The sequence below is a fragment of the Hylobates moloch genome, unplaced genomic scaffold (genome assembly GCF_009828535.3).
Source record: "Hylobates moloch isolate HMO894 unplaced genomic scaffold, HMol_V3 SCAFFOLD_2, whole genome shotgun sequence".
NCBI classification, from domain to species: domain Eukaryota; kingdom Metazoa; phylum Chordata; class Mammalia; order Primates; family Hylobatidae; genus Hylobates; species Hylobates moloch.
The window spans coordinates 16,896,116-16,921,891 of record NW_026652277.1 but is presented as its reverse complement, the minus strand read 5'-3'; the positions used below and the strand labels follow the sequence as shown (position 1 = coordinate 16,921,891).

At 38.5% G+C, this 25,776-nt stretch overlaps 1 protein-coding gene across 8 annotated transcripts in view; it reads left to right on the top strand.

Annotated features, from left to right (window-relative positions):
• Positions 1 to 4,278: 4,278 nt before the first annotated feature.
• TRDMT1 (tRNA aspartic acid methyltransferase 1) overlaps positions 4,279 to 25,776 on the top strand; it is a 61,188-nt gene continuing 39,690 nt past the window's right edge. For 4 of the 8 annotated variants that reach the window (XM_032164336.2, XM_032164249.2, XM_058432024.1 and 1 more), the window contains exon 1: positions 4,282 to 4,355. In XM_032164336.2, coding sequence (XP_032020227.1) covers positions 4,292 to 4,355 — 64 coding nt within the window. In that variant the 5' untranslated portion in view covers positions 4,282 to 4,291. Of the gene's footprint in view, positions 4,356 to 4,559; positions 4,643 to 5,369; positions 5,411 to 25,776 lie in introns of those variants that run through there. The other 4 variants (XM_032164428.2, XM_032164724.2, XM_032164514.2 and 1 more) reach the window with 4 other exon arrangements.

Sequence of the window (25,776 nt, the reverse complement as noted above, 5' to 3'; positions counted from 1 at the left end):
CTGAGATTACAAGTGTGAGCCACCTCACCCAGCCCACAACCGACTAATTTTTGTATTTTTAGCAGAGATGGGTTTCACCATGTTGGCCAAGCTGGTCTTGAACTCCTGACCTCAAGTAATCCACCCGCCTCTGCCTCCCAAAGTGCTGGGATTACAGGCATGAGCCACAGTGCCCAGCCAGAAGAGGAATAATTCTTTAAAATAAGTGCAGAGGGCAAATCTAAAAGAAACTGGAATTTAGGAGACTATAAGGAAGAATTTTCTAATAATTTCAGCTGTTCACCATGAAATATTTCATTAGCAGTTTGCAAGCTGAGGCTTATTGCCCACGGATCAGGAAAATAGTAGAAGGCATTCTCAAATAAGTGGGAGCTCAGAAGTGGTAAATGAGCTCTGTGGGCCTTTCCAATTCAAATTTGTAAAATTTACTCTCTTGAGGACATTTCTTATTGTCAATTTCTTCTCATATGACTTTTTCTTTTTCCATTCAATTCATAAAGACCTTCTTGATCGGTATAAAACCAGAATGCAACTTATTCATGACTGAAATTGGCATAAGCAGGGTGTCCTCAGCCTGTAAGCGAGCCTGTATAGGAATCCACAGCACGTTTTGCTGAGAAATAGAGTGGCCTGGATCATGGAAATTCAAAGATGAATGAAAAAGTATTTTCAGCACTTGGAAAACTTTATTTCATTTAATTAGATATTAATGATCAGTGAAAGAACACATAAGGGAAGAAGATAAAAATGTCATTAGATTCCAAGCCCAGTGCCTTCAATAATTGATTGTGTGCTATTACTCTTTTAATACGATCCTTAGTATTGTGATGTGCCCGTTAATTATTTCTGATATGCTTTATATGTGCCTTTATTTTCCAGGTGTTAATTAATGTGTTTTTTTTAAAGAAATGCATTTTCTGCTTTTAGAGAAAATGTAGTAAATATACTAACATTCAAGTTTTGATATTTGCTTGCTTTTTAAAAAGTATGTCTAGTTTCTCTAATTAAAATATAAACAGTATTGTACATATCGTTGAGGATGACTTTATGGGAAACTATGGGACTAGAGAGCTTTTCTTCTCTCTTATGAGCCTTCAGGATTTGCTTTGGGAAAAAGTAATCAATATATACTTTCATTCTGCTCACCCCACTTTTTTCCTCGACTACTCCCTGTTGTACCACCTCCACCAGCCCTCCCACTCTTCCACCAAATCACGTAATTTGTGCCAGTGATTGGAAGACATTTGCATACATAATCCCAGGGGGCCTAATATCTACAGATGCTTCCATGGAGATAGTTGTAGGTTATGATTATGGAGAGAGTTTTCATTCTTGAAATAATTTTCATGAGATAAGCCTTAGAGAGGAAATAATATATAAGGATGTGGCACATATGAGGTGAAAATTGGGCTAGAAGAACTGGAAGGATTGAATGGCAAGTACAAGGGTGATGTGTATTTCAGAAGATGAGGGAGACCTAGGAGTTGTAATGTGTCAGCATATTTTAGGCTGGGAGTCTAGAAGGAAGGTTCTACTTGAAGTATAGGTCTTGAAGAAGTCTAGGAGATTTCTAGAGAAGGGAAAGAACACAAGCAGAGAAGTGAAGTGAAGGGTATGTTTGGGGAACACCAGGTAGTTTCATTTATAGCAGAGTTCAAGAAGAGAAAAAAGGAAGAAAAATAAGTTCAGGGCTATACTGTGAAGATCCTTAAGTATCAGAGTAAACAGTGTGTAATCAGCCTGTGTGGGGAAGGGGTTTGAGGCTCCTTCCTCTCAGGAGGTTGGTATTTTTCATTAACTCTGCCACGTTTCTGTACTGTCTCTCCCCTACAGGTAAGGTCTTTTGTCACATTTATTTTGGTTTATAGCATGAATGCTGAAAATTCCAGATTTGTTTAATATATTGGTTTTTGGCTATATATAAATCACTATAACTACATAGCTCCCTTTACATTTTATGTACGGATGCTTATTTCTGGTACTATATGTAATAAATATTAGAAAAGTCTGCTTCATGCATTATACATATGTCAGTGTGTACATGGTTTCTGTAAGCTGAGTTAAAGAGTACATTTGCTTACAGCAGGTAACAAGTCTTCTTTCTACATATTTCAAATTCAATAAATAATTAACAGGTTGCCAAATGAGGTCTCATTCTTTCTAATTTGAATTTAGCCATGAATTCGTTTCTTGGAACTAAAACACCCTCAACAATCCATCTCTTTCTGTTCCCTTCTCCTTTATCTTACAGATGAGGAAACCAGGGTCATCTCAAAGTCACACAGTCAGTTAACTGGCAATGACAGGGCTAAAGCTGAGTTATCTGGTATCTTTCTACCATACACCTCTTCTTACCTGAAAGTGACTAACAAAAAGCAAAGCACGTGGCCAATGCACTTGCACAATTTAAAAAGTTAATTTCATAGACCACATCAAAATGAACCAGTGAATTCTATAATTTGGATGCAGTGGTTATACTTTTATTTGTTAACAGCATTACATTAGCAGGCATGCAACATTTCTAACAGATCAGTTATTGTTATTACAACTGGCACCCCCAAGTTCCCCCTAACAAAAACCTGTGGCAGTGTTGGGAACAAAGAGAAGAACATTTCACAACGGGAACATTTTCTATGCTCCATATGGGTACATTATTTTCATTTATAATTGACTGTAAACATCCCCCCCCAAATTTCTAAGCTCCCCCCAACTGACTGAGTGAACGCCTCCACCAAGCGGATTCCAAAGAAACCTGAAAAACTAGTTCAGGCCATGCTGGCAAGGGGAAGGTCAGACATGCCTCATTATACTCTCCTCTCTTTGGAGTTCAGGCACAACTGACTAGTATTCATATTAAAACAGGAGATCTTCATACTGACAAAACAGACTCTTCTTAGCATAAGATACAAAAATTCCAACCTGACTCTAGTATAGCATCACATGAAAGATAGCGGGCCCTAAATCAAAGCATTTTACCCTAAAATAAATTTCTTTGACACATTTTGAAATGGCCCTGCACAGCCATCTCTCGTGGGGAAAATCTACGTTCTATAGAGACTCCCTTTCCCTTTCCAGGTCTTTTTCTGATCCAAGAGATATTTAACTAAGAGTCTGGCATCTTTTTACACGTGATAAGAGACATTGGCCAATTATTCTCTCTGAAGCCTGTTATGAGACTTCATCTACATAATAAGAACCTTGATCTCCACCTTATCTTAACCCAGGCACATTCCTTTCTATTGATTCCAGGTCTTTAGGTGACAACTTAACTCTTTCAACCAACTGCCAATCAGAAAATCTTTGAATTCACCTGTAACCTGGAATTCTTCCCCTTTTTGAGTTGTCCCATCTTTATGGACCAAACTAAGTGCACCTTGCATATACCAATTAACGTCCTTATGTCTCCCTAAAACCATATAATCCCAAGCTGTAGCCCAACCACCTTGGGTACATGTTCTCAGGACCCCCTGGGGTTGTGTCATGGGTCACAGTCCTCGCCTTGTGCTCAGAATAAACCTCTTCAAACGTTTTACAGAGTTTGGCTTTTTTTTGTCAACATGAGCCTCTAACAGTTGGTTACTGGATCATCCTGAGGAATCAAGGCCCTAGCACTTAAAGACCCATAAATAATCCTACATGATATTCACTGTGTATTCTATGTAGGTGTAATTTCCAAGCAAAAACATAATTAACCCCACTAGTAGACACAACGAACATCCTCTGTATTATTAGCACGCACACAGGGCTTTCTCTGCTGCAAGTGGACTTGTGTCCTTACTTATAATTCTGGAACCTTCTCTACGAGAGAGGCTGGTCTAATTTATCTCTATTGACCCAGGGCAGGCAGGACACAAGGCACACTATGGAAAGAATGTTTGAATGTTCAGGCTTCTAAGTGACAGAAAAGCAGCTTGCCTGAAAAATGATTTTTTTCTGGCTTCTAACCAGTGTTAATTCACTTGGAAACCAAGGCAGTTTTCTCCCCTTTACTGAACTCTGGATTTCTTTTCCACTCAAGGCCCCTGACACCAAAGAAGGAAATGGAGCGTAAATCAGGCTACAGAGTGGCCGCCATTCATTCGGGAAGCCTTATTGTTTTCCGTCCTTTGTTCCCCTCTCGACCCCTGCCAACCCCCAGGCCGCGAAGCCCTCTGAAGCCCTGAGCCTGGAGCGGTAGGAGACGGGGGAACTGAAACACCGCGGAACCAGAGGCTGAGGGAGCGGCGCGATGGAGGGAGGAGGAGCGACGGACCGGCAGGCCTAGCTCCGGGGCTGCGGCTGAGGCGCGGGGATGGAGCCCGTGCGGGTGCTGGAGCTGTACAGCGGCGTGGGCGGCATGCACCACGCGCTGAGAGGTGAGAGTCCATCGACCACCCCTCTCTCTATTCGCTCACGGGGCCTGGTCGGAGCACCCACGCCGGGAAGGGGCGGAGCGGCGAGGCGCTAGGGGCGGACACTGTGGGGCGGACACTGTGGGGCGGCCCTCGGTTGTCCTGGAAACCGCTCCTGCGCGCCTCCCTGTCCACCCCGCCAGACGCTGACTCCCTTCTGGCGCCGAGTCTGGCTCGAGGGGTCGCACATGGCGCCTCCAAGGGCTCAGTTGGGAGTCGGGATTCGCAAGGCAGTGAATCAAACTCAAAGGGTATCAAAGGGGCGAGACCCTCGCCTGGTGCCAAGCCCCCATTCTAAGTGTGCAGCCACCGAGAAACATGGAGACTCGGTCCTTCATCCTGGGGGGCTTCCCAGCTGGGGAGGGAGGGAGCTAGCAGGCGCTCCCCTGGTGAGAGATGGATCTTGGAAGGGGTAATAATAGCTACAATTCAAGGTAGAAGTTTGCGAATGCTAAACAGGACGGTAGAGGAAGCTTGAGGAACTTGGAAGTCTGATCGTTGGAAAGAAACGTGTCTTCTATAGTTCTGCATTTAGATGCCAGAGAAATGAGATCCAGCTTGGTGGCTGTGTGACGTTGGGCTAGTTGGTGAACAGTGATGAACCTGTTTCCTGGTTTTAAAAGAGAATGATTATTATAAGGATTAAAGTCTGTCAAGTGCTTGTTAGTGCCTGATACATTGTAACCACTCCAAATATTATACATTATTATCACTATTACTTTAAAACGACATCACGAGATATTATCAAGCAAACTATTACTTTTATATGCACGTCTTTGATTTGAGGTTTTTGATTTTTTTCGTGCTGAGTTGGAACTGAAAGGTTTACTTCTGGTGATATTCACTCAAAATTATTTATTGAGCTCCTATTCTGTGCCAGATTTTGTGCTACGAGCTGGGGATATAGCGTGACAAACAGGCTTTGAAGGTGCATGTTTATTCTTAAATTACGAAGACAACCACCAAACTGAAACTTCCCTGCTTCCTTATTTAGGACCAAGAGTAACAAGAGACTAACTGTAAGATACAGACAATATTTAATGGGTTTAGCATGTAAGTTTTTTGAGCAGATTTATTGTTTCAATTCCAGACTAGGTTAATGATCATTAAGTTTTTAGTACTTGTCTGCTGGCCATCTTTGTTTCTCATGTTAAAACTTAGCAGCATCAAAGCAAAACTCTAGTACTATTTACTCTTTGTTAATTCTCTAAAGTGATATAATGTCCGCGTTTTCCCATATCTTGAAACTCCTTAATGAATTGCTTAGTACTTTATCATAAGCTGTAATTCAGCCACTCCTTAAGTGTCGAATATTTAGATCATTCTTCAGTTTTTTTGCACGTACAATGTACTACAGTTACATTCTTGAGCATAATACCGATTTTCTCTTTAAGCATGTTTCCTAACTGTTGGAATTAATTCAACAGTAAGACTTAACTGTGTGCTAGTTACTAAATGAAAAACTATGAGAATTTTTAAGGCTTTTGAGAGAGAGGATAGCAAATTGCTTTTCAGAGATTTTTGAGTGCCTTAACTACATATTCATCACGGTTATGTATTATCAATTTTTAATCCTTGCTAATTTGTTAGGGGAAATTGTGTAATTTTAAGTGACAGTTTTGAGATTAATGAAAGAGTAAAATATTTTCTCTCCTATTAGCCAATGCAATGTGAATTTGTACACGTTTTTCTATTCCCAGTGCTACTGTTGTGAATCTAAGCTATTATGTTCTAATTTAAATTATTAACATAGCTTCCCACCTTCTCTGCTTACTTCCATTCTGCCTCCCTACTCCATCTGTTTTCCTTCTAGCAGACAGAATGATCATTTGCACAGTAAACCAGATCATGTCACTTCGTTGCTTAAATGGTTCCTTTTGAGGTTGTAATCACAGTCCCATCTTAACAGGCTTGTGAGTTCTGGCTTCTGTCTTCTCTTCAATTTTATCTGCCGCTTCACCGTCAACACCCAAAGCTGTAATTCTAATTAAACGATTGCCTGAATTCTTTCCTCAGCCTTTCTTGTTGAGGCTTACTGGTTTTCCTTCTCTCTACTGCTCAAACCCTCAAAGTTCTTCGATGTTCTGGCCTTTGCTTTTGCTGTTGCCTCATCCAGAGTGCTCCCTAACCCCAGACTTTTTCAGTCTAGCTTCGGTTCACATTTCATGTCTCAGTTCATATATTGGCCTTCCCTGGCTGACCCTGTGATCCAAAGCAACTTTCCTGCCTCCCTGTACCTTTCTGCTCTCTCATCTTTTGGGTGGAAATCTGCATATTAGGGATATAGACTCTTAATCATATTGATGCAAACATTTTTCCACCCTTGTTTGCCTTCCAATGTTCGCTTATTTGATGTACTAAAGTTTAAAATTTACCTGTAATGAAATGCATTGCTCCTTTCCAGGTGGTTTTTAATATAATAATAAAGACTAATAACAGCAGCTAACTTTAGTGTTTATTAGGGATCTTTTAAATTCAGGTCCTTTTTTAAGTACGTAATAAACTAGTTAGCGGTAGTACCAGTATTCTAACCTAGGTCTACCTACCTGACCTTTTAACCATGCTATGTTGCCATTGTTCCGGTTAGATCTACTAACTTCCTTGGATCTATACATTAAATAACATAACAAGCAGCACAAAAGGAATAATATTGAACTTCAGTTTTGACTGATTTCTAGATAAGGTTCATAATGGAATTTTTTTTGTTGTGGCAAAACACAACATGAAATGTATCATTTAAACTATTTTTAAATGTATAGTTCAATGGCCTGAAGTACATTCACAATGTTGTGCAACCATCACCCTTGTTCGTTTCTAAAACTTTTTAATCATCTCAAACAGAGCTCTGTACCTATTAAACAATAACTCCAAATTCCCTTTCCCCCTAGTCCCTGGTAACCTTGATTCTGCTTTGTCTTTATGAACTTGTCTACTCTGTGTACCACACATAAGTAGAATAATACATTTGCCTTTTTGTGTCTGGCTTATTTTACTTAGAATAATGTCTTCAAGTTTCATTTATTTTGTAGCCTGTATCAATATCTCAGTTCTTTTTGTGGCTGAATAATATTCCATTGTATAGCTGTACAATTTTGTGTATCCATTCATCTATTGATAGACACCTGAGTTGTATCAATTACCTGCTGACCATTGTGAATAGTGCTGCTTTGGATATTGGTATATAAGTATTGTTTGAGTCCTTACTTTTAAGTTTTGGGGTATAGACCTAGCAGTGGAATTGCTGGATCATATGATAATTCTGTTTAACTCTCAAGGAGCCACCAGACTGTTTTCCACAGCAGCGGCACAATTTTCCATTGCATGAGCACTCCATTTGCTCCATCTCCATATTCTCCACTTGTTATTCCATTTTTTAAAAATAATAGCCATTCTGATGGATATGAAATCACATCGCATTGTGGTTTTGATTTGCATTTTCTTAATAACTAAAAGTGTTGAACATCTTTTCTTTTTCTTTTTTTTTTTTTTGAGATGGAGTTTCGCTCTTCTTGCCCAGGCCGGAGTGCAATGGCGTGATCTCGGTTGACTGCAACCTCCGCCTCCCGGGTTCAAGCGATCTTCCTGCCTCAGCCTCCCGAGCAGCTGGGATTACAGGTCCCTGCCACCACGCCCGGCTAATTTTTTGTATTTTTAGTAGAGATGGGGTTTCACCATGTTGGCCAGGCTGGTCTCGAACTCCTGACCTCAGGTGATCCACCCACCTTGACCTCCCAAAGTGTTGGGATTACAGGTGTGAGCCACTGTGCCGGGTTGTTGAGCATCTTTTCATGTGCCTGTTAGTCATTTGTTTTCTTCAATACAGAGAAGTGTCTTTTCAAGGCCTTTGCCCATTTTGGAATTTTCTTTTTGTTGTTGTTGAGTTGTAGGCTTTATATATTCTGGATCTTAATGTCTTATTAGATATATGATTTGCAAATATTTTTCCCCACATTACTGAATTTTAAGTTTTAAAAAGTATATTTAATTTCTTTAGCAACATGATAGATTTGCCTCAAACCCAGTGAACATTTAAAAAAATATGTCAAAAGTTTTTCATCATTATTAGCATATCCAATATGCTGTTGCATTTTTACAGTCACTACATAGATGCTTCTGTATTTTCTAAATTTCATTTAACTTTATTTATATCTATATTCCCATGTATTTACATGGCTTAAATGTAACATCCTTTGCTGTTCCTTTCTGTTCCTGTACAGCCTCTAGCACAGTACCACACTCTTTCTAGCTTACTATTGAGGTTACTATTGAATTGATAATCATTCTGCTATCGTTTTATCAAATGATGAAGGTTTATTTAGCCCAGATTCTTTTTTTGTATTATATGTAGTTCTTAGTTGCAAGCCACAGAATCCACTCTAGCTAACATCATCAGGAAAAAAAAAAAATTAAAAACATTTGGAAACTCACAGAATCTCCAGGACACCCAACAAACAGGTTAGGTGAACAGGAGCACTGCCCACACTATAGTGTGGGTATTGCCACAGTGAAGCTTTATCCTGACATCACAGCTTACACCGACAGTGCTGGGGTCTGGAAGCCAGAAGTGCTGTCACTGTTTTCCCTTGAGAGGTGGATGCCTCTTACCACCTCCCTCGCCAGAAAGATGGGTTTCCTCATTTGTTTAAGTCCTTACAATGCTACCTCTGAATTGAAGTCTCTCCTCACACTGCTAACTCTAAACTGAGGTCTTATCATGTGGATGCAGGTGGCTGGTAGGCACTAGATCCCACTACCAGACAAGGGAAGCTGAGAAGGTGAGTTCTGGCTTCTATTTGGGGAAGGAAGGATCCATACTGTGGCAAATTTTCCAACACAGGAAACATAGGCAAAGATTCTAGATGGCCACAGCATAACAATGTCTATTACATTTTTAAATACATATTTGACCTCTACAGAAACTACTTATGTGCACTTTGATATTTATGTCTGCACAGTCTACAAAGTTTTGGCTAATGAGAATCTTCCGAGTGAAAATGTCTTCTTTCAGAAAGTAGTGGAAGAAGTAGTGTCATAGGTTATATATCAGTGGAGCCTGCAAGGTCACCTGCAAATATATGCAAATAAGATTCTGTATTTTTCTCATTTTAAAATGTAGTAGCAGGAGAAGAGTAAAATGTGGTTTAAGGTGGCAAATAAAGGAAAGCTCTAGCTGGATGACTGTTTTCTATATAGTCAAATATTGTAGTCAGCCTTAAAAGCAAAAAGGCCTGTCTGCCAAATAGCTTCTAAAGCTCTTCCAAGGAGTTGGCTTTGAGTTTTACCCCGTAATACTTCATTGTGTTTAGTAAGAATTACTCAGCCTTAATATTTTCTTTTAAAATGCTAAGCCTCTCATTTGTCACGTATTAATTATTCATTTTCTGAATCTCTTTTGTCTTTGTTCCTAGATGACTTACATGCCAACTTGGGAGTCTACCAAACCAGTTTGTAACTGGGTGTGTTTGTAACTGAATCAGGCAACTACATTATGGTGAAGTGTATTTGTATGTAGATATGAATGTCACATAAGGATATTTTATAGCATCAGTTGTTAGGGGCTGGAATATGAATTGCTTAATTTTTTTTTTCGTTTATACATACCTGTCTTTGGGATTATAAAATTTTCCTTTTCATGCCTATTTCCTTCTAGTTACTTTTTATAGCATGTCAGATTTAAAGTGAAGCAACGTAAAAAGTTGTCCTATTAAAATAAATGTATCATTTCTTCTCTGGCACCTGTGGAAGTTAATAAACTTGAAATACAAAAAAGAAATATGTAAGATGCATTTTGAGTATTCAGTAAAAGAGAACTTTAACTTCCCATTAGACAATTGAATTACTTATCTTTTCTTGTGAGGAATAATGTGTACTTACTTCACTGCAACGTATTTTTGGGGGTTGGGGTAAATTTTTTTTTTTTTTCTTTTTCAACTTCTAGGTTCAAGGGGTACATGTGCAAGTTTGTCACTTAGGTGTATTGTGTGATGCTGAGATGTGAGGTATCAATGATCCCACCACCCAGGCACTGGGCATAGTACCTACAGTTAGTTTTTCAACCTTTGCTGCCCCCCTACTCCCTCTAGTAGTCCCCAGTGTCTATTGTTGCCATCTTTTTGTCCATGAGTATCCAGTGTTTAACTCCCGCTTATTGGTGAGAACATGAGGTATTCGGTTTTCTGTTTCTGTGTTAATTCGCTAAGGATGATGGCCTCCAGGTGCATCCATGTTGTTGCAAAGGACATGATTTTGTTCTTTTTTATGGCTGCATAGTATTCCAGTGGTGTATATATACATTTTGTTTATTCAGTCCACCATTGATGGGCACATCTTTGCTATTGTGACTAGTGCTGTGATGAACATGCAAGTATATGTGTCTTTTTGGTAGAATGATTTGCTTTCTTTTGCATATATACTCAGTAATGAGATTGCTGGGTCGAATGGTAGTTTTGTTTTAAGTTCTTTGGGAAATTTCCAAGCTGCTTTCCACCATGGCTGAATTTATTTACTTTCCCATCAACAGTGCATAAGGGTTCCCTTTTCTCTGCAGCCTTGCCAGCATCTGCGTTTTTTTGACTTTTTTTTTTTTTTTTTTGAGTTGGATTCTTGCTTTGTTGCACAGGCTGGAGTGCAGCGGCACGATCTTGGCTCACTGCAACCTCTGCCTCCCGAGTTCAATTGATTCTCCTGCCTCAGCCTCCTGAGTAGCTGGGATTACAGGTGCCCACCACGCTTGGCTAATTTTTGTATTTTTAGTAGAGACAGGGTTTCACCATGTTGACCAGGCTGGTCTCGAACTCCTAATCCGAAGCAATCCACCTGCCTCGATCTCCCAAAGTGCTGGGATTACAGGCATGAGCCATCACGCCTAACCTTTTATTGACTTTTTAATCGTAACCTTTCCTACTGGTGTGAGATGCTGTCTCATTGTGGTTTTGATTTGCATTTCTTGAAGATTAGTGATGTTGACTTTTTTTTTCATTTTGTTGATGTGCCACTTCTTTTGAGAAGTATCTGTTCATGTCCTTTGCCCAGTTTTTAAATGGGTTTTTTTTTTTTTTTTGCTTGTTCAGTTGTTTAAGTTTCTTTTAGATTCTGGGTATTAGACCTTTCCTGGATGCATAGTTTGCAAATATTTTCTCCCATTCTGTGGGTTGTCTGTTTACTCTGTTGATAGTTTCTTTAGCTGTGCAGAAGCTCTGTAGTTTAATTAGGTCCCACTTGTCAGTTTTTGTTTTTGTTGCAATCGCTTATGAAGACTTAGTCATAAATTCTTTTCCAAGGCCAATGTCCAGAGTGGTGTTTCCTAGGTTTTCTTCTAGAATTCTTATGTTTGAGGTCTTACATTCAAGTCTTTAATCCATCTTGAGTTAATTTTTGTATATGGTGAAAGGTAGGGGTCCAGTTTCACTCTTCTGCATATGGCTGGCCAGCTATCCTAGCACCGTTTATTAAATAGTGAGTCCTTTACCCATTTTTTTTTGTCTACTTTGTTGAACATCAGATGACTGTACGTGTGTGCCTCTATTTCTGGATTGTCTGTTCTGTTTCATTTGTCTAATATGGCTGTTTTGTACCAGCACCATGCTGTCTTGGTTACTGTAGTCTTATAGTATAGTTTGAAGTCCAGTAGTGTAATACCTCTGGCCTTGTTCTTTTTGCTTAGGATTGCTTTGGCTATTCAGGCTTTTATATGGTTCCATATGAGTTTTAGAATAGTTTTTTTCCAGTTTTATGAAAAAATGATGCTAGTAGTTTGACAGGAATAGCATTGAATCTGTAGATTGCTTCAGGCAGTACTACCATTTTAACAATATTGATTTTTTGAATCCATAAGCATGGGATATTTTTCCATTTGTTTGTCACCTGTATGATGTCTCTTAGCAGTATTTTGTTGTTCTCCTTGTAGAGATCTTTCACCTCCTTGGTTAGATGTATTCCTAGGTATTTTTATATATTTTTTGTGGCTCTTGTAAAGAGGATCACATTCTTAATTTGACTCTCAGTTTGAACATTATTTGTATATAGAAATGCTTCTAATTTTTGCACATTAATTTAGTATCCTGAAACTTTGATGAAGTCATTTATTAGTTCCAGTAGACTTTTGGTGGAGTCTTTAGAGTACTCTAGGTATAAAATAATATCGTCTGCAAAGAGAGATGGTTTGACGTCTTCTCACTCTGTCACCCAGGCTGGAGTGCAGTGGCTCAATCTCAGCTCACTGCAACCTCTGCCTCCTGGGTTCCAGCGATTCTCCTGCCTCAGCCTCCCTGGTAGCTGGGACTACAGGCATGTGCCACCATGCCTGGCTAATTTTGTATTTTTAGTAGAGATGGGGTTTCACCATGTTGGCCAGGCTGGTCTCAAACTCCTGACCTCAGGTGATCCACTCACCTTGACCTCCCAAAGTGCTGGGATTACAGGTGTGAGCCACTGTGCCTGGCTCCTTTATTGCTTTCTGTTGAGGGATTACTCTGGTTAGTACTTCCAATACTATGCTGAATAGGAGTGGTGAGAATGGGCATCCTTGTCTTGTTTCAGTTCACAAGGGGAATGCTTCCATCATTTGCCCCTTCAGTATGATGTTGGCTGTGGGCTTGTCATAGATGCCTCATATTATTTTGAGGTATGTTCCTTTGATGCCTACTTTCTTGAGGGGTTTTTATCATGAGGAAATGTTGGATTTTATTGAAAGCTTTTTCCACATCTTTTGAGAGGATCATATGGATTTTGTTTATTCAGTGTACCTTGATGTTCAAATACGTTTAGAAACTCTCCACACAACATCTTTCCTTGAGACCTTCTCAAGACACGTGAAATGTATCAGAGGTTTTGAGAAGTAAAGAAGCTGTTTGGCTTAAAACCGTGCTTCCCATATGTACTTATATTTGGGCAAGGACTCTGCTGCTCCTGCCCCCCGCCTACCCTTTTGTTTTGCGGGAAGGAGAGCACACCTACATTGTGAAAACAGTGTTCCTTAGTGCGTGTTTCGGGAAATGTCTGATGGGCAACAAAAGGGCAGTGATGGAGCTATGGGAGGAGATGCTGGGGTTGTGAAAGAGAAGAGGCCCCAAGGCCATACATATTAGCCAACTATGTTCACAAATTGGACGAACTTTGAAATAAGCTTCTCTGTAACTTTTCTATTAGGCAGGTATTGTCGTTCTTACTATCTCTGTTTTCTCCTAGAATGCCCAAAGCTGAACTACTGGTCTCTGTTCCCTTCCAAAACTTGCCACTCTTGTAACCTGCCTCACCCCAATAACAGGCGGCTTTGTTTTTCTAGTTGCCCCATCTGAGCCTTGGAGTCATCTTGTTTCTTCTTTTTCACCCACATCAGCCAGTTCTATAGGCTCTACCTTCAGACTATATTTATAACTCTATCATTTCTCTCCATTTTCACCTTTACCACCTGATCTATAATCTCTCTCCTGTCTTGTCAGACTTAATTTTTGCACTGCCCAGATTTGCTTGGCCCCACCTGCCTCCTGGCCTGGGGCTGCTTGTTCAGTGTCACACCCTGACTAATGCCACCTTGCCTCATCTGGCACTGTAAGGGGGTGATGGCTGAGCTTGACCCTCAGGATGATCGTCGACCCCTGTACCTCGACTCAGGTAAAGCGTCAGGGTGTGGGCATGCACTCTGTCTGCTCAGTAGCTGTCTGGAGGAGTCAGATCACAAAATCTGACTTGTGTGTGTAGGTAGCAGGGAGGTGGGGAGTCACTCTTTGGGGGGACTTTTGACCAGTAACAGACAGGATGAGAAAGGAGCCGGCAGATACAACTCTCTCCCTTCTTCCCCTACGGTGCTCCTTGCTCAAATGCCAGTGAGAAGACGGGAAGTGCTATTTCAGACCCAGTAGCGTCTCTACTGCAGGGCCTCTCATCATCTCCCACAGCAGATACAGCCCTCCCCTGACAGCTCTGAGGTGTGGTCATCCCATCCAGCCTGGCTCTACCAAATCCCTCATGCCAGAGCAGTTGGCTGGGTTTCTGGGAAGCATTGATCGACGTGCTAATGCACTCCCTCCTTCCCTGCCTCACTGCCCTCACTCTTGCGCTTTGGAGTTTTCCTTCCAGATAAAGCATCTGCAGCTAAGCTTGGCCTGAGCTACTTTTCTGGGACCCTGGACAAAGGATTATTGCGGTAGCCTCTTTACTGATCTTGTTTCTGCTCTGGCATCGCAAGTTTGTTTTCAGTAGAGTGGCCAGAGTGATCTTTAAAAAATATGTCTGGTAAGTTATTACTGTGATTAAAACTCCTGAGGAGCTTCTCCAACCACTCAAAAAGAGTCCTGAATGGGTCCCCAGGCCTGCTTAGTCTAGAGCCCCTTTCTCTCTGGGGCCATATCTCCTGTGGCTGTCCCCTTGCTCACTCTACTCCAGGCTCCCTGGCCTCCTGGTTGTTCTTCCTACAAAACCAGCATGTTCTCATCTGTGGGCCTTTGCATTGTCTCTTTTCTCTGTCCTAGAAAGTGTTTCTCCCTGATATCTGTCAGGCCCATCCCCTCATCTCTTCCAGGTTGCTGCTAAAGAGATATTCTGTAACTGACCTGCATGAAACTAGAACCACTCCCTTCTCCCATGCTGTCTTGCTCTGGTTTTTAGTTTTCTCCATAGTACATTTTATTGTTAGGCATAATTTAAACTTGTTTGTTTATTGTCTGTCTCTCTCCTCTAGAATGTAGTCTCCACGATAAGATAGGCTTTGTCTGGAATAATTCTTATATATACTTGTTGAATGCGTGAATGAACAAATGAAAAAATGAACTATAGGCATGCTTGCTGTGAAATATCTGCAGCTTTAAGTAGATATCATCCTCTGTGATAAGTTTAAACTTAAGTATTAAGTCTGAATCATGGAAAGTTTTTGTAGGCATGGTTGTGTGTGACATTTTAATAGATAACAAATATTTTTCTGTAATACATGATAAAACTTTTTTGTTCTTTTTATTTAAAACGTTTTAAATATTGTCAAAATAATCAGGGCTTTTGAGAATAAATTGGTCTTTACTCACTGTAAAATTTAAATCATATGCTAACAGTGAGCTATGGCCAAAATAATTAAGTTTAAGTTGTTTTTTTTTGCTCTTTTATTCCTGTCAAGAAATATGAACTCTTTATTTTTCAAAGCTGAAAAGAAGTTGATGTATGAGAGCAAATCTACACATAATTACATGGTGATTATTATCATAATGATAAATGAGGTCAAGGTTACATGTACAGTTTGGTGTCTAGGAACCTTTTTAGAATCTCTGTTGCCTTTTGCTTTCCCATGGAACATTATCAGAAATATTGGTGAAAAGTGCTACCCGGGAATAGTGCCAACCAGCTCTCATCTTGTCTAAAAGCATAAAATTGTATCTCATTTTTAGGGACTAGGTAAAGTGTATGTTGGAATTTTAAACATTACCATTACTTTGCCTGGACCAATGATTTCTTTTACTTATATCCACTAATTATTTTCATTCTGAGACTTTAAATCAGCACAAACCTAGCCAAACCCCTTTGTCTAAAGTAAAACAGCTCTTTTAGAGAGTTGAACTTTAATATTAAATAGTTCTTGCACATCCATTACTGATTTTTGTTCAAACTCAATAATGAAGTTAATTACCCTCTAGTACTCAATGAATGAGACTTAAGAAACAAATGCCAGAGTCTTTTAGCACATACAGGACCCCATAGACTTTGGCAGATGCCTTCATTAGAGTTGAATTTTGGTCCAAAAAGAACCTATAATTCAAAGGATTTGTAGTTTAAAAATTCTAGTTAAATTTAAATCATATGCTAGTGTATAATTTTAGCATCATGTTAGCATATGAGTTTAAATTAACTAGAATTTTAAAACTATGCTAAACTTTAATAGATCGCTAAGGTTTAGATGGTAATAAAGTACCAGAATAATTTCTCTGCTTCTTCAGAACGGATGTTATTCTTGTGTTCTCAATTTATTTTTGTGGTTATTGTTTGCTGAGATAATTGTTAAAACCATGTTATTTGAATATTCAAATTAAATATTCTTTGTTGATTGTGACTTAATCTCTAGCTTGTTCTCCATCCAGTGAGATTTCTTTTCATTAATTTTGAACTGTCAGAATGTTGGTACCACGGTTTGAAGAAAAAGATGTGAATCTACCATTTTTCTAAATTTTTTATGGCTTTGCATATCAATATATGGCAAAGGCACTGTATTTAAAATCCAAGGGTTTTTCGCTATGAAGACATCATCTTTTGCATTTCCTTCATGACTGTAAATTCAAAAGGCTTGTGATCCCATTATTTTAACTAAGAACAAAAACAAAATACAAACATATATACATATACTCTTATAGACAACATTTGGCATAAATTCTTCTATATGAGATATTCATTTTACCCGAAAAATTATACTTCAGAAAGAGAGTATGGCCTTATAATTTAGTCTTCAGAAAGGAAATCTCTTTGTATTAGTCAATTACTAAACTTTTCAAAAATAGCAAATCAATAAAGTACTGCTTGGATAAGCTACATTAGCCTGGAGAAACTTAATACCAGTTCTAGATGTTTATGGAGGTCACTCAGTGGAATTGGCCAAAAACCATACAAATGAATTTAAAGATCTAGAAGTAATTTTTAGGAGGATGACCTCACAATTACAAGTGTTGGATGTTATTGTAAACAAGCCTTTTGAAAATTACTTTATAAAGCAATACAGTAGGTGATTACTTTGCGGAAATCACAGATAGCTACTGGGTATTTGTGGTGGGCATAAAATTTCCAGTGACATCATTATACAGGAACTCAAAAAGGGCTAGTTCTCAAGTAACTTTGACTGAAGGAAAGTTGGTGTGTCCTTGAACACTGTTAGATGATTTAAAAGGTGGCTCTGTTGATGATAGTGACCCTGATTTCAAAGATTCACATGAGAAAGTGGAATAAAATCATTTCATGAACTTTGAGTAGAAAATATACAATATTTCCAAATGAACATGCTAAGATAGTGTTATATAAAATATGTTGGAGGCTTCTCCTTGTGTGAAGCTCTGTGGGAGCAGGGATTCATTGTTTTAGCGTCTCTGCCTGGAGCCAGAGCCAGCGTCAGTCATGCTCAATAAATATGTCTTGAATTCATAAATGAACCTGGTTATAAACTCACAGGAAATACTTGCTGAAAATATTTTGCAGAGCATGAATAAACACTTGACAGGGTTGGTAAAAGGTTTTCATAAGCATTGTCCAGTTCAGTAGTCAGGGGATAAGAAATCCTTTCTCTATTTTTTTAAAGATATTACCTGGAATTATATCTTTATAAATTCATAACAGATCCTAAAGATTACCTCAGATGGCTTCTTCAAGCACATATTTATTGAATACAAGCTAGCCAGACCTGTTAAATGGGATAAATACCGTTTTCCCTTCCCATGTTAACACCTAAGAGCTGTAATTCTTCATGCCAGTTAAAAAAAAAGTTCAAAAAACAGAGTTTGTTTTACTAATATAGAACTTAATTTTAATTTAAAAATAGTAATTAAACTGAATATAAAAAATAAAATGTTTAAATTATAAATTATACAAATGACGTCATTTGACTATTTTGGCTACATCCTTAAACATTTATACAATGAAAATGGCCAGAAATCTAATTTCGGATATTCTCATGGGGAAAATAGGGGATTAACTTTTATTCCAGTTGTCTTATATTTGGGCACATACAGTGGGTATGTGTGTAATATATTTGTGTTTAGACACAGAAAAAGGTCAGGAAAGATGCACAGTGAACTGTTCTTAGTACCAAAACTTGTATCCTCTGCCCTGCCTCTCTATCCTCTGGCCTGTTTTGTTTTTCACTTTAGCACTTATTACTGCCTATCATATTTTGTATTGTACTTGTTTATCTTTATAATTGACTGCCTCCTCTTCTAGAATGTAAGCTCTATGAGGGTGGGGATTTTTTTGTTGCATTTTGTTCTATTTTGTTCACCATTGTATCCTTGGACCTAAAAGCACCATTGTATAGTGGATGCTCAACAAATATTTGTTGAATTAATGAATAAGCTGTAGTACATGAACATTTTAAAGGTTGTTGATGATATTGTCAAATTATATTTTTAAAAGGACATACTAGTTTATATTCAATAATATCTCAGTGACCATAAATATGCCAATATAATATGTTAACCTGTATAATTTACTAGGTGAAATTGTTATCTTAATTTTTGATTACTAGTGAAGCTGAATATTTAAAAATTATTATTATGTGCATTTCTTGTTTTTTATTTTTAGCAATATTAGTAATATATTTGTTAAAATATTGGGACACACTGAAAATATTCATTTATTCAGTACGTAACTATGGAGTGATTTTTTTTTTGTTGCTTACTGTGTTGTATGGTGAGGATACAGCATTGAACGAGACAGTCATGTTCCTTTTTCCAGAGATTATGCTCTACTGGGCAATACCAATGCTACACAAATAGAGAAGAAAATTTAAATCACCAATGATCCTAATGCAGACATAAACACTGGTAAAGGCTTAGATTATATTTTTTAAATCTTTGTTCTAATGTGACCATGAACATTAAAATAAATTATAGCTTGCTTTCTTTACTTAGAATATCTTGAATATTTTCCCTTGCCATTAAATGTAGAATTTATAAACTTTTAATGGTTGTATGATACTCCACTTTATGAAAGTACAGTATTTGTTCGAATTAGTCATCTATTCTGGGACATTTAGATCATTCATAATTTTGCACTATTATAAGTAAAATAGCATCACTTATCCTATATATAAATATTTTCTTTACATCTCTAATTATTATCTTATGTATGAGTTTCCTATTGCTGCTGTAACAAATAAACATAAACTTAGTGGCTTAAAGCAACACAGGTTTATTATCTTATGATTCTGCAGGTCAGAAGTCTTAAAATCAAGGTATTGACAGGGCTGCATTCCTTCTGGAGGTTCTAGGGGAGAATTCATTGGCTTTTCTAGCTTCTAGGGCTGCCCATGCTACATGGCTCATTATCCCTTTTTCCATCTTTGAAGCCAGAAGTGTAGCATCCCAAAGCCTTCTCTCTGACCTCTACTCCATCTCCAAATCCGTTTCTCTGATTTTAACCTTCCTCAGTCCTTCTTGTGATTATACTGGGCCCACCTGCATAATTCAGGATAATCTCCTCATGTCAAGTTTAATCACATCTGCAAAATCCTGACTCCCACGTAAGGAAACATTTTCACAGGTTTCAGGGATTAGGATGTGGACATCTTTGGGGATTATTATTTTGCCTATCACACCTTAAGAAATGTGCCAAAATGTAAAGCCGAAAAATCAAAAGTAATTTTTAAGGTTTTAAATGTATACCGCCAAATATTGAGTGTTAATTGATGCTCACAACTGCACTGATGATATTTATTTATTTATTTATTATACTTTAAGTTCTAGGATACATGTGCACAACATGCAGGTTTGTTGCATAGGTATGCATGTGCCATGTTGGTGTGCTGCACCCCTTAACTTGTTATTTACATTAGGTATATCTCCTAATGCTATCCCTCCTCCTCCCCCAGCCCACAACAGGCCCTGGTGTGTGATGTTCCCCACCCTGTGTCCAAGTATTCTCATTGTTCAATTTCCACCTATGAGTGAGGACGTGTGGTGTTTGGTTTTCTGTCATTGCAATAGTTTGCTCAGAATGATGGTTTCCAGCTTCATCTATGTCGCTACAAAGGACATGAACTCATCCTTTTTTATGGCTGCATAGTATTCCATGGTGTATATGTGCCACATTTTCTTAATCCAGTCTATCATTGTTGGACATTTGGGTTAGTTCCAAGTCTTTGCTATTGTGAATAGTGCCACAATAAACATATGTGTGCATGTGTCTTTATGGCAGCATGATTAATAATCCTTTGAGTATATGCCCAGTAATGGGATGGTATTTCTAGTTCTAGATCCTTGAGGAATTGCCACAGTGTATTCCACAATGGTTGAACTAGTTTACAGTCCCACCAACAGTGTAAAAGCATTCCTATTTCTCCACATCCTCTCCAGCACCTGTTGTATCCTGACTTATTTTATTTTATATTTTATTTTACTATTTTATTATTATTATACTTTAAGTTTTAGGGTACATGTGCACAACATGCAGGTTTGTTACATATGTATACATGTGCCATGTTGGTGTGCTGTACCCATTAACTCATCCTTTAGCATTAGGTATATCTCCTAATGCTATCCCTCCCCCCTCCCCCCACCCCACAACAGTCCCCGGTGTGTGATGTTCCCCTTCCTGTGTCCATGTGTTCTCATTGTTCAATTACCACCTGTGAGTGAGAACATGCGGTGTTTGGTTTTTTGTCCTTGCGATAGTTTGCTGAGAATTATGGTTTCCAGTTTCATCCATGTCCCTACAAAGGATATGAACTCATCGTTTTTTATGGCTGCATAGTATTCCATGGTGTGTATGTGCCACATTTTCTTAATCCAGTCTATCGTTGTTGGACATTTAGGTTGGTTCCAAGTCTTTGGTATTGTGAATAGTGCCGCAGTAAACATACGTGTGCATGTGTCTTTATAGCAGCATGATTTATAATCCTTTGGGTATATACCCAGTAATGGGATGGCTGGATCGAATGGTATTTCTAGTTCTAGATCCCTGAGGAATCGCCACACTGACTTCCACAATGGTTGAACTAGTTTACAGTCCCACCAACAGTGTAAAAGTGTTCCTATTTCTCCACATCCTCTCCAGCACCTGTTGATTCCTGGCTTTTTAATGATGGCCATTCTAACTGGTGTGAGATGGTATCTCATTGTGGTTTTGATTTGCATCTCTCTGATGGCCAGTGATGATGAGCATTTTTTCATGTGTCTTTTGGCTGCATAAATGTCTTCTTTTGAGAAGTGCTGCACTGACGATTTTTAAATCACACCTAGTCCTTTCTAGCATTTGATATTCTCATTTTTAAAGAGTCTTTGCACTTTCAATATAATAATGACAAACATTTATTATATGCCAGACACTAATCAAATAATAATCCCCAAAGATGTCCACATCCTATTATAGTTATTAACTCATTTAATCCTCAGAAAACTCTGTGGCATGGGTACTTTATTATCCTCATAATAGGTGAAGATACTGAGGCTTAAAGACACAAAGAACCTTGCCTAAATCACACAACTGGAAATAGCCAAGCTAGGATTTAAATGCAGAATTCTAGTAGACAAAGAGAGAAAGAAATACACAAACAGTTATCCATATTCTAAATCTTCATCAGGACGTATGAACACACACACACGAAATAAAAAATTCCATAAGAATGTCCCTAAGATAGCTTTGATAAAAAATAAAATAATAATGCCTAATGTTGAATACTGTGTGGCTTAGTGGAAAAAAGATTTGTAGAGAATGATATACTTACGAGGAGACTTGGAAAGGGGAAATGAGTGAGGCAGTTGAAGTGCATAGGTCTTATGACAAGCCTATACTTTCTGGCCTAGTGCAAAATTGTTAAAACTTAACTCTTCTTTTAGAGGTGTCTGTAGCAGAAATTATACTGCTAGTGTTTCGCAGGATAGGATTTGAAATTTTATTGAGTCAATAGTGATGAAAGGTAGAAGCTTTCAAGGAGGGCTAACTGTAAAGCAAAGAAGGCTCAGAATGGGAAGTCAAATTTAGAGAAGATTTTCTTAGGCTAATTTTAGGGATCTTTGTGAGTTAATTATTATATATTATACTATATGTTATAAAATATTAAAATAATTATATTTTTACAAGTCTTTAAAAAATTCAGTTAACTCAATATAGAGTACTAATATTTATATCACTTCTTATTTTTTCATTGACTTTTCCATAAATAGGTCAGAAATGATCACCTTATAAATTATGAGAAAGCATCAGTAAAGAGGACTGTAAACGTTTTATAGTAAGGAACCATTCATGAGTGGTCATTCACTCAAAACAAATTTATGTAAAACAAAATCAAAGCCTTTGTTGTTCACACCTGTAATTGACCAGATCACTTGTGTTTCTATTATTTCTTGACTTTTTAAGTAGTTGGTATCTTTCAACTTCTATAAGCATGTGAATAGGTTACTTTGAGCACTACATTTTTTGGTCGTATGCTAGCTACTTGCTGCTCTTTAAAAGACTTTCATAAAGTAGTTTAATTTTTAGTTTTTCTTTTGATTATTGTTGAGTTGCCAGATAAAATAATGCACTGAGTTATAATTGTTGTAATTATAATGAGTTATAATTGTTTACTGGTGTGTATGTGCCTGTGACAGGTCACAGCGTACTTGGCATGCTTTGAAAAAAGAGCCAAACCTTTCTTGTCTGTCCTCGTTACTTTCCTTTTGTTGTTTTTCAGGGTCAAAACCAAGAGCAGCATTGAATTCTTTTGTTCCAAAATAAAAGTCATTTTTTTGTTTGCTTTTTGCCAATTATAAAAATAGTACATTCTCGCCGGGCGTGGTGGCTCATGCCTATAATCCCAGCACTTTGGGAGGCTTAGGCGGGTGGATCACGAGGTCAGGAGTTCGAGACCAGCCTGGCCAATATGGTGAAACCCTGTCTCTTACTTAAAATACAAAAATTAGCCGGGCATGGTAGCACGCGCCTGTAGTCCCAGCTACTCAGGAAGCTGAAGCAGAAGAATCGCTTGAACCCAGGAGGTAGAGGTTGCAGTGGGCTGAGATCACGCCATGGCACTCCACCCTGGCGACAGAGCAAGAGTCCATCTCAAAAAAATAAATAAATATATAAAGAAAATAATAGTATATTCTCAATGAAAAAAATCAAATTATTCAAAAGAGTTTAAAGCAAGAAGAATTACCTGCAAATCTCACCACCAGGAGATAGCCTCTGTTGATATTTGCTGTTTTCTCTGTCTTAAGGTGCACACATACACATACTCATACACTTTATAAAACTTAGATTTTTACTCAAGATATTCTGTAATTGCTCTATGTAGCAAATAATATGGATATTGCTTTGTGACAGTAAATATGGATGTTATCTCTTTAACATCTCTATTTTCATACATATATGTCATCTTACACTTTTATTTTTACATACTTGTCTACAATTTTCCTTAGCAAATATTTCTAGATGTAGTATAACTAGGTCTAATAACCAGAAGAATTATATCAATTTATACTACAAATGACATGAAGGAGAGCACATTTTCTTAAATCCTTGCTGGCATTAGACAGTGTTCATTTATTCAATCTTTGCCAAGCTGCTAGGTAAAACTGGTTAATGTGGATTTCTGTCATTATTGATGAGGTTCGGTGTCTTTTATATGTTTATCAATCATTTAAAATTTGGTATTTTTGAATTGCTTGTAATGAAATTTCTATTTTAACTGTTTTACTTTCAGGACTTGAGCTTTGTAAGAATTGATGAGACTGGGCAACTGAAAATATTCTGTGCTCCTTAAAAGACATGGGAGCTATAGTTTATAAGTAGCTCTCTCTCTGTATTTGTTGTATTTAGTGTCCATATATAGAAATAGGTAATTGGGTATTACCATAAGGAAGTCTTCACTCCCCAGATTGAAGACTCTTGACCTTCTTTCTTCAATTTAGAACAGTTTTATCAAGAAGGATACTTCTATTTTGTAGATGCATGGTTAATTAATTACTTATTTACAGGACTTTTGCATTCATATTGCTCTGTTTGCCAGTTTGGAATTTGAGATGCTTCTCCTCATAGGAACAAATGGCATATTAGTTTGTGTTCACTTGAATGCCACTTAGAAGTGTTATTTGCAAGTGACAGAAACTTAGCTCAGACTGATTTCCTAAAAGTTGTAAATATGGACTCATTTAATTGACCAGGTCCACATGTAGGCCCAGTTAGGGGTAGAGTTTGAAGCAGGGGCTCTAATCATGTCACCAGAAACCAGTTTTCTTCTCCATGTATCTCAGCCTTGTTTCTTCTAGGTTGGGTACATTTTTATATATGTTCTCCCCTTATTGCATAAAAATGGATGTAGTAGCCTCTGAACTTATCTCCATCCAAGGTTTAACCTGGTAAGAAAGATCAAGCAACTCTTGCTATTAATAGTTACACAAGAAAAAGCCAGGGGTCCCCTCTTATTGTGCCTAATTGGCTTGTTTTGAGTTGCATGCCCATCCTGAAACCGGTCTGGCTAGTCTTACTGGCTCAGGCACTTGACCCAGGCTTCTAGAAGCTAGGAGAGGGGGATTTGAGGCCATCTGAACCACTTCAACAGAGCATGAGTGAGGTAAGATTCCCCCAAAGAAAATCTGGGACTATTGCCAGAAAAGGAGGGGCCAGATGCTGGTAAAACAGAAAACAAATGTCCACTCATTTTGTATCCTCATAGAGTGCTCAGTACATGCTAGGTAATCTCACAGATATTTACTTACTGCCTGGCAATAGCACTATTGGGACTACATTTAAGATATTTGTAACATAAATAGAATTTTGTAGGTTTCCTGGGAACTTCGTTGTAGGTGTTTCTAAGGTAAAAAATTTGACCTAAGTGTCAAACAATTACTTAAAAATGAGCATTGAGATAGATAATCATATAAGTTCAGACGTATTAAATACTTTTTAAGCTAGCAGTGTTCTCAGAAACAGGAGAACAAGGAGGGTAATCAGTAATAATCAGGAGTTGATTTTAGGAAGTATAATTCACTTATTCTCTTGTATGTATTCAGTCAATAGATGTTTACTGAGGGCCTATTCTGTGCCAATTACTGCAATGCCTGGGTGCTGAGAGTACCCATATGAATGAGACATGGTGTCAACACTGAGATGATTGACTAGTCTAGTGAAGGAGCCACTGTCCTGGGAAAAATGTGACAGTAGAGTGAACTGGAGTGCGATAAGAGTGCACGGATCAGCCTTCATGGTCCGTCACAGCAAACGGAGCTCAGGTCATTACATCTGCTTTGAAACCTCCAGTGGAAAGGCCAGAGAGCATAGGGAACTACCACTCTCTTCCTTTATAGAACACTCTCCAAGAGTCTGATGCACTTATTCTTTCTCATTAGTCTGACACACTTATTCTGTCTGATTAGTCTGACCTTAATCCATGGCTGCATCTAGCTGTAGAGGGATGGCAGATATCCTTTTAGCAGGGTGCATTGCCACAGTGAATAAATTTGATGTTTGGGGGCTGGGCGCGGTGGCTCACGCTTGTAATCCCAGCACTTTGGGAGGCCGAGGCGGGCGGATCACGAGGTCAGGAGATCGAGACCACAGTGAAACCCCGTCTCTACTAAAAATACAAAAAATTAGCCGGGCGTGGTGGCGGGCGCCTGTAGTCCCAGCTACTCGGAGAGGCTGAGGCAGGAGAATGGCGTGAACCCGGGATGCGGAGCTTGCAGTGAGCCGAGATCGCGCCACTGCACTCCAGCCTGGGCGACAGAGT